Source organism: Salmo salar, chromosome ssa20 (genome assembly GCF_905237065.1).
Source record: "Salmo salar chromosome ssa20, Ssal_v3.1, whole genome shotgun sequence".
In the NCBI taxonomy this organism is placed as follows: domain Eukaryota; kingdom Metazoa; phylum Chordata; class Actinopteri; order Salmoniformes; family Salmonidae; genus Salmo; species Salmo salar.
The window spans coordinates 34,503,483-34,521,548 of NC_059461.1; the positions used below are offsets into that span (position 1 = coordinate 34,503,483).

An 18,066-nucleotide genomic window follows, 5' to 3' on the forward strand; every position below is an offset into this window, starting at 1 on the left:
AGGGGGATACAGAGGTTGTATGTCCAGAGGGGAGTGGTTATGTCCAGTGTTAACTAACTAAAGGTATGGGAAAAGAGCAGTGGGCGTCTCTCCACTGGGGATTTGTTTGGCTTTACTTTTTTATGAGGGAAATATTCAGATAAATCTCCAACAGCCTTGGGCTTTGTTGTGAAAAGACTAGCGCTGAAGCCAAGACATTAGCATGAGATCCTCCCACTTATGTAAACACTCTCACACACACATCTCTCTGATACTCACACACACATGAGTGCACAAACATATAAACATACGCAGATATGGTATAGACAGATTAACATAAAGTACCAGTCAAAAGTTTGAACACATCTACTCATTCAAGGGTTTTTCTTTATTTTTCCTATTTTCTACATTGTAGAATAATAGTGAAGACATCAAAACTATGAAATAACACATTGGGAATCATGTAGTAACCAAAAAAGTGTTAAACAATTCAAAATATATTTTATATTTCAGATTCTTCAAAGTAGCCATCCTTTGATGACAGCTTTGCACACTCTTGGCATTCTCTCAACCAGCATCATGAGGTAGTCACTTGGAATGCATTTAAATTTACAGGTGTGCCTTGTTAAAAGTTAATTTGTGGAGTTTCTTTCCTTAATGCATTTGAGCCAATCAGTTGTGTTGTGACAAGGTAGGGGTGGTATACAGAAGATAGCCCTATTTGGTAAAAGACCAAGTCCATATTTTGGCAAGAACAGCTCAAATAAGCAAAGAGAAACGACAGTCCATCATTACTTTAAGACATGAAGGTCAGTCAATACGGAAAATTTCAAGAACTTTGAAAGTTTCTTCAAGTGCAGTCACAAAAACCATCAAGCGCTGTGATGAAACTGGCTCTCACGAGGACCACCACACGAATGGAAGACCCAGAGTCACCTCTGCTGCAGAGGATAAGTTCATTAGAGTTACCAGCCTCAGAAATTGGCAATTAAATGCACCTCAGATTGCAGACCCAATAAATGTTTCACAGAGTTCAAGGAACAGACACATCTCAACATCAACTGTTAAGAGGAGACTGCATAAATCAGGCCTTCGTGGTCGAATTGCTGCAAAGAAACCACTACTAAAGGACACCAATAAGAAGAAGAGACTTGCTTGGGCCAAGAAACACGAGCAATGGACATTAGACTGATGGAAATCTGTCTTTGTTTAACACTTATTAGATTACTACATGATTCCATATGTGTTATTTCATAGTTTTGATGTCTTCACTATTAATCTACAATGTAGAAAATAGTAAAAATAAAGAAAAACCCTTGAATGAGTAGGTGTGTCCAAACTTTTGACTGGTCCTGTATATAAGGGCCCTGCTCTAAATGTACATTATGTATTGTATTACTTACATGCACATTTATGCTCTCTTCCTCAGTCTCAAATCCATTACACACGTACACACTCTTTCTCAGACCTGAGAGTTTTTCCTTGATTTTTCACCTGAGCCAGAGGGTCAGCGATGGTCATTTCTGGGGCAGACAGACAGCAGGTGTGTCCCAAATGACACCCTGTACCCTATGGGCCCTGGTCAAAAGTAGTGCACTATATAGGGAATAGGCTGCCATTTGTGATGCAGTCACAGAGTGCTAATCTTAGCACATAAACCAAGATCCTGTGAATAATTGGAGGCACTTAAAAGCGAGAGGTGAAAGGTCAGAGCTGAAGGAGACTTTTGGACAAAGGAGGCACACATTCTTGTTGTCCTGGCTCATTTAGGATGCACATATCCTTGTTGTCCTGGCTCGTTTAGGAGGCACACAGCCTTGTTGTCCTGGCTCGTTTAGGAGGCACACAGCCTTGTTGTCCTGGCTCGTTTAGGAGGCACACATCCTTGTTGTCCTGGCTCGTTTAGGAGGCACACAGCCTTGTTGTCCTGGCTCGTTTAGGAGGCACACATGCTTGTTGTCCTGGCTCGTTTAGGAGGCACACAGCCTTGTTGTCCTGGCTCGTTTAGGAGGCACACAGCCTTGTTGTCCTGGCTCGTTTAGGAGGCACACAGCCTTGTTGTCCTGGCTCGTTTAGGAGGCACACAGCCTTGTTGTCCTGGCTCGTTTAGGAGTGCTGTCCCTCTTTTTGGGGCCTTTTTATAGTCTAAGGGTGTTGACCTTGTCCAGATGGGCCCAATATGGCCCCCCCTCGGTTGTCACTGACCCTTTTAAGAGGATATCAGTCTACCACTCAACTACTGGCTGGAAGACATCTTAGATGGTTTATTGCCACATGTCTTTTTCAATACGGGCTTTCACACTCAGAACCACATCACTGGTTACAGCTGTCATTATGGATACATTACACACACACTTCCAGAATGCTTGCATCTGATTAGCATCTGATTTTGTCATATCCCAGACTTTCTCCAGTGATGAAAGAAACAAAGTCATACTACGTTAGGCTGTTGTCTACGTTCTTTTGAGGATGTGACATTATGATGACATCATTTCACTAGTCACTCAGCCTGACTATGACCGCGGCAGGTGAGGGAGGGTGTCAAATTGGTGCAAATTGATTTGCGGCCCATTCCTCACATTGCACTTGATAGAAAATGTAATTTATCACAGTTGCGCAGGCAATTTCCCATTAAACTAAAGGCTGTGTACATACAAACATAGCTAATTCATGCGAGCCTGGCTCAGTTTCATGTTTCTGCTCAGTGCTCAGTCAGCCTGTCAGATTAAGCCAACAGCTGGAGGCGGAGAGAGTACGGTTTTGTGTGCAGGTGTTTTATAAACAGGTGTTCCTCTTTATTTACCCCCGTCCCTCTTTCCCTCTCTCCCTCCCTCCCTCTCTCCGCCTTAACCTTTCCCCAGTCTGTGTGTGTGTGAGAGAGAGTATTTATCTCAGTGATGTGTGTGTGTGTGTGTGTGTGTGTGTGTGTGTGTGTGTGTGTGTGTGTGTGTGTGTGTGTGTGTGTGTGTGTGAGAGAGAGTATTTAGCTCAGGGATGTGTGTGTGTGTGTGTGAGAGAGAGTATTTAGCTCAGGGATGTGTGTGTGTGTGTGTGTGTGAGAGAGAGTATTTAGCTCAGGGATGTGTGTATGTCTGTGTGTTTGTAGTGCAGCATCGTGAGGATTGTCTCCTTACTCACTTCTAAAGAGAGAAGGAATGGACATCTGGGTTTGGATGACCTGCTTACACTATTTAAGAAAATCCACCATCTGTATGTGCTGTCACTCACTCTGTGTGTGTGTCGCCGTGTGTACTCTGTCTGTCTCTGTCTCTCTGTCTCTCTGTCTCTGTGTGTGTGTAGAACCCTGAGAAAATGTCTATTTGTTCACGTGTGCAACAGAGATTTTCCAAACAGATCGTAAAGCCATTGACCTGGTTTGAGTTAGCAGCACTGTGGGTTCTCTCCCAGGTGGGGCCACTAGCTGAAGGGTTAAACACTGCAGCAGAAACAAACCATGCGTGGGTTCCCAGAAGGAGAACGCCACTGATTCAGTCCTTAAATTGAGTTTACAGCTCATTTGATAAAAGTAATGGTCTACTTTTACATAATATCAGTTTGTGGGTGTGTTTCTTATGTGTTTGCCTGTGAGGTTGTAGAATCTAGAAACCCACAAACTACATTAGCCATTGTTCAGTTCAGTTGATTGAGGAGTTTCGTGTCAAAGGTTTAGTACTCTTTTGAAGCATACATAATAGTAATTGTAGACTGCCTATGTGCTATTGAACCGTCACCCAGCCATATAGAGTTCTCATTATGATTATGAAGCCATTGATGTTGACATGAATCCTGCCTGTAGCACTAGGCTCTGTGGCATTTGGCAGTGATATGATATGCAGTGTGAGTCTGAGCTAAGCTCTTGAAGCCAGAGCCATGAGAGACCTAGCAGGGCTCTGCTTTTATCTGGATTCCCTTTGTGTGGTGTGTGTGTGGTGTCGACAGGGGGTGAGAGGGTGGGTGAGCGTGTCTGTGTGCCTACGTGTGTTTGATTTTCATATTTTGGTGTGTGCACTCTTCTCTGCTCTGAGGGACCACCCCCTTCTGCCAGCCCAAAGTGACCTTCAGTGAGCAGGGCAGAGCAGGGCAGGCTCTAACTGACACTCCCACAGGAAGTCTTAAAGCACAGAGAAGAAGAAAAACACTGAGCTTGCGTCTTTTACAGCTACTGCTGGTCTGCTGCCTCTACAAAAACAGACCTTTACAGACGCAGAGAGAATCTCAGAAAGAGAGGGAGAATGGGATGAGGAAAACAGAAATTGGAGCAGATTGAGACAGAAAAGAGAATCAGAGAAGGGGATGGAGAAATCGGTTGAGAGGAAAAGCTAGAAGCAGAGAGAGAGGAAAACACAGAACAGAGACTGGAGCAGACAGAGAGCGAGAGAGAATCAGAAAGGGAGAGGGGGAGGAAAGAAGAACAAAAGCAGGGAGCGGGCGTGGAAATAAGGGAGGAATTAAAATAAATAGGAGAGGGGAAATGGGGAGAGAAGGGAAAGAAAATAGAGTGGGGGAGGTTTTTTCTCTCAAAATGGGACATGGAAATTACAGACATTTTAGGGACTGCCAGAAAGAAATGATAATTCAGTGAGATAGCCTTCAGTAGTCAGACTGTGTAGAGAGAGACAGAGGGAGGGAGGAAGAGAGAGGGGTGTAGAAAAAGAGAGAGAATGAGAGAGAAAGAAAGGAAAGAAAGAAAGAAAGAGAGAGAGGGAGAGCCTGGGGAGAACATTAGTTTTCAGAGAGTGTCTTTGATTATGAGAGGTTACCATGTGGAGCTATGTGTTTGAGGTTCAGGGGGTCTTAGTGTGAGACAGAGTGTGGATGGGAGCCCACTCAATTACTGCCGTGTGTGCCTCATTGTCACTTTGAAAGTGTTCAGATAGATTCTAGAGCCAAGACTTTTGCAAATTGGTCGGGATAAGAGTGTCAGGCAAACAAACCAAGTGATTTGTATCCAGCACCACCGTATAGAATAGAGAGACACACAATAAGAGCCTGCACTCATTCTATACACAACCCAAGCTGGGGGAATAGTCTCTCTCTCTCTCTCTCTCTCTCTCTCTCTCTCTCTCTCTCTCTCTCTCTCTGTCTCTCTGTCTCTCTCTGTCTGTCTCTCTGTTAGAGGTCGACCGATTATGATTTTTCAACGCCGATACCGATTACCCAAACAAGCCGATGCCGATCAATCGGCCGATTTTTTTTTTAAATTTTTTTATTTATATATATATATATATATATATATATATATATATATATATAATGACAATTACAACAATACTGAATGAACACTTATTTTAACTTAATATAATACATCAATAAAATCAATTTAGCCTCAAATAAATAATGAAACATGTTCAATTTGATTTAAATAATGCAAAAACAAAGTTTTGGAGAAGAAAGTAAAAGTGCAATATGTGCCATGTAAAAAAACTAACGTTTAAGTTCCTTGCTCAGAAAATGAGAACAAATGAAAGCTGGTGGTTCCTTTTAACATCAGTCTTCAATATTCCCAGGTAAGATGTTTTAGGTTGTAGTTATTATAGGAATTATAGGACTATTTCTCTTTATACGATTTGTATTTCATATACCTTTGACTATTGGATGTTCATATAGGCACTTTAGTATTGCCAGTGTAACAGTATAGCTTCCGTCCCTCTCCTCACTCCTACCTGGGCTGAACCAAGAACACATCGACAATAGCCACCCTCGAAGCAGCGTTACCCATGTAGAGGAAGGGAAAAAACTACTCCAAGTCTCAGAGCGAGTGACGTTTGAAACGCTATTAGCGCGCACCCGGCTAACTAGCTAGCCATTTCACATGGGTTACACCAGCCTAATCTTGGGAGTTGATAGGCTTGAAGTCATAAACAGCGCAATGCATTGCGAAGGGCTGCTGGCAAAACGCACGAAAGTGCTATTTTGAATGAATGCTTACGAGCCTGCTGCTGCCTACCACCGCTCAGTCAGACTGCTCTATCAAATATCAAATCATAGACTTAATTATAACATAATAACACACAGAAACACGAGCCTTAGGTCATTAATATGGTCGAATCCGGAAACTATCATCTCGAAAACAAATAGTTATTCCTGTTACATTGCACAACCTTCAGTGTTATGTCATAATTACGTAAAATTCTGACAAATTACCCAAAGTGTTGCATATACCCTGACTCCGTGCAATGAACGCAAAATGACACAATTTCACCCGGTTAATATTGCCTGCTAACCTGGATTTCATTTAGCTAAATATGCAGGTTTAAAAATATATACTTCTGTGTATTGATTTTAAGAAAGGAATTGATGTTTATGGTTAGGTACAGTCGTGCAACGATTGTGCTTTTTTCGCAAATGCGCTTTTGTTAAATCATCCCCATTTGGTGAATTCGGCTGTCTTTGTTAGGAAGAAATAGTATTCACACAGTTCGCAACGAGCCAGGCGGCCCAAACTGCTGCATATACCCTGACTCTATTTGCAAGAGAAGTGACACATTTTCCCTAGTTAACCTCTTACATCTAGACGTTCCGCTAGCGGAACACCTGCTCCAATATCCAATGATAGGCGTGGCGCGAATTACAAATTCCTCAAAAATACAAAAACTTCAATTTTTCAAACATATGACTATTTCACAGCATTTTAAAGACAAGACTCTCCTTTATCTAACCACACTGTCCGATTTCAAAAAGGCTTTACAGCGAAAGCAAAACATTAGATTATGTCAGCAGAGTACCAAGCCAGAAATAATCAGACACCCATTTTTCAAGCTAGCATATAATGTCACAAAAACCCAGAAGACAGCTAAATGCAGCACTAACCTTTGAGGATCTTCATCAGATGACACACCTAGGACATTATGTTATACAATACATGCATGTTTTGTTCAATCAAGTTCATATTTATATCAAAAAACAGCTTTTTACATTAGCATGTGACGTTCAGAACTAGCATACCCCCGCAAACTTCCGGAGGAATTTGCTAACAATTTACTAAATTACTCACGATAAACGTTCACAAAAAGCATAACAATTATTTTAAGAATTATAGATACAGAACTCCTCTATGCACTCGATATGTCCGATTTTAAAATAGCTTTTTGGTGAAAGCACATTTTGCAATATTCTAAGTACATAGCCCAGGCATCACGGGCTAGCTATTTAGACACCCGGCAAGTTTAGCACTCACCAATATCAGATTTACTATTATAAAAGTTTGATTACCTTTTGTTGTCTTCGTCAGAATGCACTCCCAGGACTGCCACTTCAATAACAAATGTTGGGTTGGTCCAAAATAATCCATCGTTATATCCGAATAGCAACGTTTTGTTCGTGCGTCCCAGACACTATCCGAATGGTAAAGAAGGGTCGCGCGCATGGCGCAATTCGTGACAAAAAAATTCTAAATATTCCATTACCGTACTTCGAAGCATGTCAACCGAAGCATGTCAACCTGCCATTTGAGTTCTGTTATACTCACAGACACCATTCAAACAGTTTTAGAAACGTTAGGGTGTTTTCTATCCATATATAATAAGTATATGCATATTCTAGTTACTGGGTAGGAGTGGTAACCAGATTAAATCGGGTACGTTTTTTATCCAGCCGTGAAAATACTGCCCCCTAGCCATAAGAGGTTAAAATAAATTCATGTTAGCAGGCAATATTAACTAAATATGCAGGTTTAAAAATATATACTTGTGTATTGATTTTAAGAAAGGCATTGATGTTTATGGTTGGAGCAACGTGTACCTAAGCGATTATATGCAACGCAGGACAGGCTAGATAAACTAGTAATATCATCAACCATGTGTAGTTAACTAGTGATTATGATTGATTGATTGTTTTTTATAAGATAAGTTTAATGCTAGCTAGCAACTTACCTTAGCATCTTACTGCATTCGAGTAACCTCGTGGAGTGCAATGTAAAGCAGGTGGTTAGAGCGTTGGACTAGTTAACCGTAAGGTTGCAAGATTGAATCCCTGAGCTGACAAGGTAAAAATCTGTCTTTCTGCCCCTGAACAAGGCAGTTAACCCACCGTTCCTAGGCCGTCATTGAAAATGAGAATGTGTTCTTAATTGACTTGCCTAGTTAAATAAAGGTCTAAAAAAATAATAATAAATCGGCCAAATCGCCATCCAAAAATATTTTGTAAAACTATGGACTTCTATTGGAGGTATTGTATCGTATCGTTTCCATATGTATAACATTCCCTAAATCCCGTAACCACATTTCAAAGGTAGGTACAGTCTCCAATTTCCAAAATTGCAATATGAGCCTCCAATAGAAGTCCATAGTTTTCCAAAATATGGCAGCCGATACTGGATAAATGGTCTAGTCCTGCTTCATAACTGGGATGATCTGCTGCTACTCTGTGCTGTACTCCACTCAATATTTCTTTTTGGCTTAACTACACTGCTTGTAATGACTATATGCTGTCTTCTTATACATGATTTTGTTTTATTTTGTGTATGTGTGAGTTAAGTTTTGTTTTGTCATCTAAATTGTCCATCCCATTCAACAGTACAATGAATGTCAATGTTTACTGGGCTCTCATTACAATGACTGTCAATGTTTACTGGGCTCTCATTAAGAAAATACATAATCTGTTTCCAGATCCTAAGAGTATGACAAATGACTGGATCATAAGTGGCTTTTTTCACATATGATGGACTATTAACAAGTGCAGGGAGTGAGGAACGTTGACAGGAGGCCTGCTCAATCAAAAGCCATGAAGTCATATCAATCTGTCACATCCCAGGTAAGCTTTCCCTCCAGAAAGACACAATGTTCAGATTAGCAGCCCAATAATACAGTTTAAAGTGAGGGAGGCCAAAGCCCCCCTCTATCTTGTACTTGCATAAAGGCTTCTTTGAAATTCTGGCTGCCTTGTTATCCAATAAAAATGGAATTACTATTGAATCCAGTTTCTTAAAATAGCTTTGTGGTATGAAATTGGGTAGACATTGGAATAGGTGAAGAAACCTGTGTAGGACAGCCATTTTAATAGCGTTTATACGACCAATCAAGGAGATGGGCAGAGTTTTTCAAAAATCTATATTTTGTTTAGGCTGATATATTTTCATGTCCCAATTCGCTTTCAATAGCTGATCAAGGTCTCTTGTCACTACAATGTCAAGGCTGGTTTCATGACATGCCATAAGCCATTACAGTTCCAGCTGACTATCTTTATTCCACCAGGTCTACTCTGTGCTCTGTCACTATGTGGCATTTCTTATTTTAGAGCAAATTGTTGCTGTCATACAAAGCCCAAAAGAAAAACGTCCCGCCGTGCGGGAGCTTGTCATGCCACCTGTATTAATAAATGTGAACATAAAACACAGACCCCCCCCCCCCCCCGTCCCGTCCCTTTACTGAGTGACTTCCCCAAACGAAGCACTCCTTGACTAACACACCTTATGGTGTCTAGACATACAGCTTGAACTAACTCGTCGTCTATAGATGCTCTGCATATAAACTAATATTAAATAACACTTAACTCTCACATTAGGGGGTGAGTGGCGCTAAAACATGATAGACTAAACAATGCTCTATAAGCCACATCTCACCCATCATATAAGTCCCAATTTCTGATCTTCTGATGGAAAAGACATAGGCAGGAAATTCAAACACATTCCTGGCCTGTATTTGGTCATTTAGCCGGTTGACACAGCCGTTCTGTATCCTCAGCCAGGGAACTTGCTTGACAAGAACAGATCTGCCTTTTTTGGGTTGTCAAACGTACGTGTTGATCCCTCGACTGTCACCTTAAACCGGGCTGGGAAGAGGAATCCATATCGGATGTTGGCCGCCCTGCATTTGTTGCGTAACTCATCATACTCTTTCCGTTGGTTCCTCACCTCCAAAGTAAGATCTGGGTAGAAAGACACCCTGGCTCCGTTGTAGTTAAGGGGGAACTTTTGACTAGCCAGCTTGAGGATGAGATCCCTGGTCTGGGGATAGTGCAGCCGCACAATGAATGGCCTTGGTGGCGCGCCCTTGGCTTCGTTACCTGTGACCTGTGTGCGCAGTCGATCAGGATGGCCGTTTTGAAGTGTTCACTCCCCAGCAATGCCAGTATCAGCTCCGAGACGAAATCAGTGGGTTATCCTTTCTCAGTGTCTACCTGAATCCCAAATATTCAGATGTTCTGGCGTCTTGAATGCGACTCGAGCATTTCCAATCGGGCTCTCAGGGTTTTGTTGTCATTTTTGAACGTTGCACACTGTTTCTCTATGTCCTGTACCCTGGCCTCGTGATCGACTGTCGTCTGCTCAACCTCATGCACCCTTCCCTTACTTGCCTTCACAGTTTCAGTCAAAGTCCCAATACTCTTTGAGATATCAGCCAACCTTGTGTCCACCTTCTTGCTTAGTGAGTTTATGGCAGCCAGTAAGTCACGTTGAGTAGGATCTGTGGGGAACTCTTGGGAGCTAGCATCTTCAGCTAACTCCTTGTGGGTCGGCGATGTTGAATTTGGTTCGTTGTCTATCTCATTCAAATTACCTTGTTTAACACCCCCTTTTTGGTGCCTTTTCCCTTTGTCATATTGCCAGACAATGTTTGAAGTTATAGGTTGTGAGGGGTGAAGATAAATATTTATTTGTTTCAAAATAGAGCAGAGCTCTAGCAAAGCACGTCTACTCCATAGCACGCTCTCTAGCGCCCCCTACCCATAAGGTGTATTTTGATCTGTTTTTTTTTTAAATTAAATTTTACTGCTTGCATCAGTTAATTGATGTGGAACAGAGTTCTATGTAGTCATGGCTCTAATTAGTACTCACATAGTCTGTTCTTGACTTGGGGATTGTGAAGAGACCTCTGGTGGCATGTCTTGTAGGGTATGCATGGGTGTCTGAGCTGTGTTCCAGTAGTTCATACAGATAGCACAGTGCATTCAACATGTCAAAACCCCTCACAAATACCTGTGATGGCACACTGTGTTATTTCACCCAATAGATATAGGAGTTTATCAAAATCTAGGTTTTTTTCAAATTCTTTGTGGGTCTGTGTAATCTGAGGGAAATATGTGACTCTATGGTCACACATTTGGCAGGAGGTTAGGAAGTGCAGCTCAGTTTCCACCTAATTTTGTGGTCAGTGTGCACATAGCCTGTGTTCTCTTGAGAGCCAGGTCTGCCTACTGTGTCCTCTCTCAATAGCAAGGCTATTCTCACTGAGTCTGTACATAGTCAAAGCGTTCCTTAATTTTGGGTCAGTCACAGTGGTCAGGTATTCTGCCACTGTGTACTCTCTGTTTAGGGCCAAATAGCCTTCTAGTTTGCTCTGTTTTTTGTTAAATTCTTTCCAATGTGTCAAATAATTATATTTTTGTTTTCTCATGACTTGGTTGGGTCTAATTGTGTTGCTGTCCTGGGGCTCTGTGGGGTCTGTTTGTGTTTGTGAACAGAGCCCCAGGACCAGCTTGCTTAGGGGACTCTTCTCCAGGTTTATCTCTCTGTAGGTGATGGCTTTGTTATGGAAGGTTTGGGAATCGCTTCCTTTTAGGTGGTTGTAGAATTTAACGGCTCTTTTCTGGATTTTGATAATTTGCGGGTATTGGCCTAATTCTGCTCTGCATGCATTATTTAGTGTTTTACGTTGTTATGCAGTTACTGCAGAATTCTGTTATTGCAGAATTCTGCATGCAGTCTCAATTTGTTGTTTGTTCCATTTTGTGAATTCTTGGTTGGTGAGAGGACCCCAGACCTCACAACCACGAAGGGCAAAGGGTTCTATAACTTGATTGAAGTACTTTTTGTCAGATCCTAATTAGGATGTCGAATTTTATGTTCCTTTTGATGGCATCAAAGGCCCTTCTTGCCTTGTCTCTCAGATTGTTCACAGCTTAGTGGAAGTTACCTGTGGTGCTGATGTTTAGGCCGAGGTATGTATAGTTTTTTGTGTGCTCTAGGGCAACGGTGTCTAGGTGGAATTTGTATTTCTGGTCTGGCAACTGGATCTCTCTCTCTCTCTCTCTCTCTCTCTCTCAGTTGGGAGATATTGGTTGCTGATCATAAATAGCTATTCACTGACAAGATGCCTTTTTGAATGCTGAGAAGGCTGGGGGAAGGGAAGAGTGAAAGACAGGAGGAGAGAGAGATGACAGGAGGTTAAACAGAGATAAAGAGGAGAGACATAGGGGTAGAAGAAGAGAAGGCAGGAAAAGAGGAGGGTGGGATTCATAAGTGTTGAGAGGGAGAGGAATACACTATAGGGAAGAGACAGCTGCCTTTGATGACTGACAAATAGAAACAAAGGAACACACACACACAATCACAATCTCACTCAGCCCATAATCCTGGTAATGAGAGTAACCAGGAACTGTGTCCCTCCCTCCCTCTATGGTGGGTGTGAGCCAGCAGCAGATACCCTTAATGTTCGCTCTTATCTTCCGTCTTATCTTCCCGTAAGACCGCTTCGCCTCGCCTCACCACCCCCATTTCCTCACCCCCCCCCCCTCTCAGCTCATGTATCAGGGGAACATGTTAGACAGAGCAAGCCAGGCTCACTTAATGTAAAGCAAGGTAATGCCAGAGTGAAACCGAGCACTGATGCAGCCTCTCGGCTCCCAGCACCATTTCCCCTTAATGGATTCAAAAAGGAGCTCCATTCGTATGACAGCTAACTCAGTCTCCACGCTCTCTACCTTTTCTGTTCGCTCTTCTCTTCATTTCAGTTTTTCCTTTCTTTCTCTCTTTCCATTCTATTCCTCTCCCTTTATATATCCATCTCTCCTTCGTATATAATTATCTCTTCTCTCTCAATCTCTCCTCCTCTCCCATCCCTCTCACCTCTCCTCTCTCTCTCTCTCCTCCCTCCTCCCTCTTCAATCTCCTTCTTTCTCTTAGTGTGTGCTAGTGAAAGTCCAGCTAGGCTTAACCTTTCTCTGCTCTGCACTGGACTCAGTAGGACCCTGGTCCCTGCCTGTGAGGGAGAGGGCTCTGCACTGGGCTCAGTAGGACCCTGGTCCCTGCCTGTGAGGGAGAGGGCTCTGCACTGGGCTCAGTAGGACCCTGGTCCCTGCCTGTGAGGGAGAGGGCTCTGCACTGGGCTCAGTAGGACCCTGGTCCCTGCCTGTGACGGAGAGGGCTCTGCACTGGGCTCAGTAGGACCCTGGTCCCTGCCTGTGAGGGAGAGGGCTCTGCACTGGACTCAGTATGAGCTGGGCCTAGCAGTCGGGTGGAGAGGAGGAGAGAGTGGTGGGGAGGGATGGAGGAAGAGAGGGAGGATGAGTAGGGGGCTAAAGTACAATTATCCCCCTAGCAGCTGGGTGGGCGGTCTCCTATAGAGCCAGAGAGCAGAACAGAGCACAACAACACTGTTATCTCCTCTCTTCCTTCTCCACTCTCTCAATTAAATAAGGCAATATTCAAATGCCTGCAGGCGTGGATACAGTCATTCATATTAGGTAGGACTTGTGTATTCTGTTTTGATTCGGCCCTGAAGTACAAAATTGAAAAACAACTTTTAATGAGCTTAAAAGAATGTAGAAAAAATGGTGTATATTTTTTATGTCTCAGAAAGAAAGTATGACTAGTATGGTTTGTGCTTGATGTTTGATGATAGGTAGGCGATGCGTTGGTGTGTGATGAGCATATTGTGTACATGTTTTTCTGTTGTGTTCTGTCAGAGCCAGATGTGTGTCTATGCATACTCTATCTGTTTGTCTCATAATGAGGGGTTAGTGAGTGTGAGGGATGCAGCAGATGTGTGTGTGTGGTGTTTGGGGGTGTGTGGCGAGGAGGGGTGTTTGTATGTGACGCTCTCACACATGGCTATGCTGGCTGGTGTTAATGAGTGAGTACAACGCCTGCAGCACGGACGATCGAGCTGTGAAATCCACACACAACACACACACACACACACACACACACACACACACACACACACACACACACACACACACAGATTGATTCAATGACAGGTCAGAGAGCTATCACAGCAGCCGGTGGGCCAAGGCACGGGGCAGGGCAGGGCGCAACATGCACGTGATCTTCCGCAGGTCTCTCCACGCTCATGCATGCTCATCACAAACAGCAGTGTCAGTAAAGGACTACCAGCACAAGGTCAGAGAGAGGTGAACACAGAGAAAGAGAGGTGAACACAGAGAAAGAGAGGTGAACACAGAGAAAGAGAGGTGAACACAGAGAAAGAGAGGTGAACACAGAGAAAGAGAGACAGAGAGAGAGAGAGAGAGAGAGAATGCCCCAGAGGCAGCGACATAGGAGATGGAGAGAGACAGTCCGACAGAGAAACAGTGTGGTAGAAGCCAAATGCAGCCATAGTGTATATGGGATAGAAAGGTGTCCTGACGTTTCGAGCATTTACCAGAGTGCAGTCTTATTTTGTTATCTGTGAGAGACGGAACTAGACAGACAGTGCAATGGAGAGAGGCAGAGACAGAGGGATAATGTGTGTGAAAAACAGGCAAACAGCCAGGGAAATTGTGTGTGAGACACAGACAGCCAGAGAAAGTATGTGTGAGAGAAACAGACAGAGACAGACAGACGGAGACAGTATGTGTGAGTGAGACAGACAGAGAGACAAACAGAGACAGTACGTGTGAGTGAGACAAGACAGAGAGACAGACAGTATGTGTGAGCGAGACAGAGACAGACGGAGACAGTATGTGTGAGTGAGACAGACAGAGAGACAAATAGAGACAGTACGTGTGAGTGAGACAGACAGAGAGACAAACAGAGAGACAGACAGTATGTGTGAGTGAGACAGATCGACAGACAGAGACAGTATGTGTGAGTGAGACAGATAGAGACAGACAGGTTGTGTGAGCGAGACAGATAGAGACAGACAGACAGAGAGAGACAGTATGTGTGAGTGAGACAGACAGACAGAGACAGTATGTGTGAGCAAGACAGACAGAGACAGTATGTATGAGCGAGACAGATAGAGACAGACAGACAGAGACAGACAGACAGGTTGTGTGAGCGAGACAGACAGAGAGACAGACAGAGACAGAGATTGCGTGTGTGTCTGTGTATCAAAGAGCTAGCCACTCTGAGCCAGATGGATTTCTAGTAGTCTGGTTAACTCCTGTGTGATTGAAATGAGCTGAGCTGTGCTGTGGTCACAGTGCGGTTTGATCCATTTCAGCTCTAATGACGGCCAGCCGTTGGCCTGATGGAACAGATAAGGCCTTGATCAAGGTATTATTATTATGGCCGCAGGATGGCTGGAGCACTGAGGCATGGAGAGCCCTGGAGGGCTGGGTAGTGGTGGGCCATCTCTGGGGACTGTCTGCTACAGTAGAGCCAGGGGATGGGGGAAGAGGATTCCTAGGAGGATGAGGGCCTGGGGACAATGATCTGAAATACAGTAGCTAGGCTAGCTACAGTTGAAGTCAGAAGTTTACATACACTTAGGTTGGAGTCATTAAAACTCATTTTTCAACCACTCCACAAATTTCTTGTTAACAAACTGTAGTTTTGGCAAGTCGATTTGGACATCTACTTTGTGTATGACACAAGTCATTTTCCAACAATTGTTTACAGACAAATTATTTCACTTATAATTCACTGTATCACAATTCCAGTGGGTCAGAAGTTTACATACACTAAGTTGACTGTGCCTTTAAACAGCTTGGAAAATTCCAGGAAATTATGTCATGGCTCTAGAAGCTTCTGTTAGACTAATTGACATAATTTGAGTCCATTGGAGGTATACCTGTGGATGTATTTCAAGGCCTACCTTCAAACTCAGTCCCTCTTTGCTTGACATCATGGGAAAATCAAAAGAAATCAGCCAAGACTTCAGAAAAAAATGTGTTGACCTCCACAAGTCTGGTTCATCCTTGTGAGCAATTTCCAAATGCCTGAAGGTACCACGTTCATCTGTACAAACAATAGTACGCAAGTATAAACACCATGGGACCAGGCGGCCGTCATACCACTCAGGAAGGAGACGCGTTCTGTCTCCTAGAGATTAACGTACTTTGGTGCGAAAAGTGCAAATCAATCCCAGAACAACAGCAAAGGACCTTGTGAAGATGCTGGAGGAAACAGATAAAAAATATCTAAATCCACAGTAAAACGACATAACCTGAAAGGCCGCTCAACAAGGAAGAAGCCACTGCTCCAAAACCGCTATAAAAAAAGCCAGACTACGGGTTGCAACTGCACATGGGGACAAAGATCGTACTTTTTGGAGAAATGTCCCCTGGTCTGATGAAACAAAAATAGAACTGTTTGGCCATAATGACCATCGTTATGTTTGGAGGAAAAATAGGGAGGCTTGCAAGCCGAACAACACCATCCCAACCGTAAAGCACGGGGATGGCAGCATCATGTTGTGGGGGTACTTTGCTGCAGGAGTGACTGGTGCACTTCACAAAATAGATGGCATCATGAGGGAGGAAAATTATGTGGATATATTGAAGCAATATCTCAAGACATCAGTCAGGAAGTTAAAGCTTGGTCGCAAATGGGTCTTCCAGCTCTGTCAGGAGGAATGGGCCAAAATTGACCCAACTTATTGTGGGAAGGTTGTGGAAGGCTACCTGAAACGTTTGACCCAAGTTAAACAATTTAAAGGCAATGCTACCAAATACTAATTGAGTGTATGTAAACTTCTGACCCACTGGGAATGTGATGAAAGAAATAAAAGCTGAAATAAATCATTCTCTCTATTATTATTCTGACATTTCACATTCTTAAAATAAAGTGGTGATCCTAACTGACCTAAGACAGGGAATTTTTACTAGGATTAAATGTCAGGAATTATGATAAACTGAGTTTAAATGTATTTGGCTGAGGTATATAGTGATATACCTTGTGTCTGGTAGGGGACAGGGCTGTGGTTTCTTACGTAGTTTTCGATTGTTGACTGGTCATTAGGGTTTGATTACATGTATTTCACGAATGAGTATGTCCACATTGAAAAATAATGGGCAATGTTCAGGTCGTGGATTGAATTTCGATTCATCTCCTGAACTGTCTGAATACAGAAATAGAATTGGCCCCAGCCCTGGTCAGTTAACTAGCCCGTACATGATGTAGTAGAGATGAGTGGGCTTGTGTACAGGTACTGTGGTGACAGTATGGGGACATGAGCGATGCAATGAGATGTTGGCAGGAAGTGTGTGTATCTGTGGCTTTTGGGGATGGATTCTCTCCTCCCATGAGACACACACACACACCCAGTCTGCAGCTGATCAAACCCCCTTTCATCATGACTCTTTCATCTAGGCCTGTTCTCATACAAACTCTGCATAACCTGCCAGTTCGTCACACACACACACACACACACACACACACACACACACACACATCCAAGGACACAGTATTTTATGATGTCTGGTAGATGCAGCTCTTTAACACCCACGCTCACTTTGTCTTTAACACTATCACTCACACACACAAGTACACTCAGCCATCAGCTGATGCTTTGTTCAGGACAAACAGTGTCAGAGCTGGGTCAAGGAGGACTGTTGATGTGCCAGCCTAGCAGGTCAGAATAAAGCAGGTCATGACCTCTCACTTCCTGCTTGCTGTCTGGAGGGGTCTGCTCACATGCAGCCCTCTGGAGTGTATGTGTGTTTGTGCTCAAATAGATACACCTCTGCTACCCCTAGACAGTCTTTAAACTTATTTTGAGACTGAGTGGAAATGTTCCATAAAAGTTTCCTCAAGCTTTTTTGCTCATATCATGGAGGGTGTGAGGGTGTTTGATCCTGCTCCCTCAGAGAGAGAAAGGCAGGGAGGGAGGGAGAGAGTATGGGAGGGAGAGAGAGAGTAGGGCAGGGAGGGAGGGGGAGAGAGTAGGGCAGGGAGGGAGGGAGAGAGAGTAGGGCAGGGAGTGAGGGCGAGAGAGTAGGGCAGGGAGGGAGGGAGAGAGAGAGAGAGCAGGGAGGGAGAGAGAGAGAGTAGGGCAGGGAGGGAGGGGGGAGAGAGTAGGGCAGGGAGTGAGGGGGGGAGAGAGTAGGGCAGGGAGGGAGGGGGAGAGAGTAGGGCAGGGAGGGAGGGAGGGGAGAGAGAGTAGGGCAGGGAGGGAGGGGGGAGAGAGTAGGGGAGGGAGGGAGGGAGAGAGAGAGTAGGGCAGGGAGGGAGGGAGAGAAAGTAGGGCAGGGAGGGAGGGAGAG

The 18,066-nt window shown here is 43.8% G+C and overlaps 1 protein-coding gene across 2 annotated transcripts in view; it reads left to right on the plus strand.

Annotated features, from left to right (window-relative positions):
* Window positions 1-18,066, plus strand: part of LOC106580489 (semaphorin-4C) — an 89,014-nt gene that overhangs the window by 21,801 nt on the left and 49,147 nt on the right. Inside the window, exon 2 of one of the 2 annotated variants that reach the window (XM_014161612.2) lies at window positions 8,586-8,730. The exons of the other annotated variant lie outside the window; for it this stretch is intronic. Within the exon in view, the coding sequence (XP_014017087.1) occupies window positions 8,701-8,730 (30 nt within the window). The 5' untranslated portion in view covers window positions 8,586-8,700. The remainder of the gene's footprint in view (window positions 1-8,585; window positions 8,731-18,066) is intronic. 2 annotated transcript variants of the gene reach the window in all.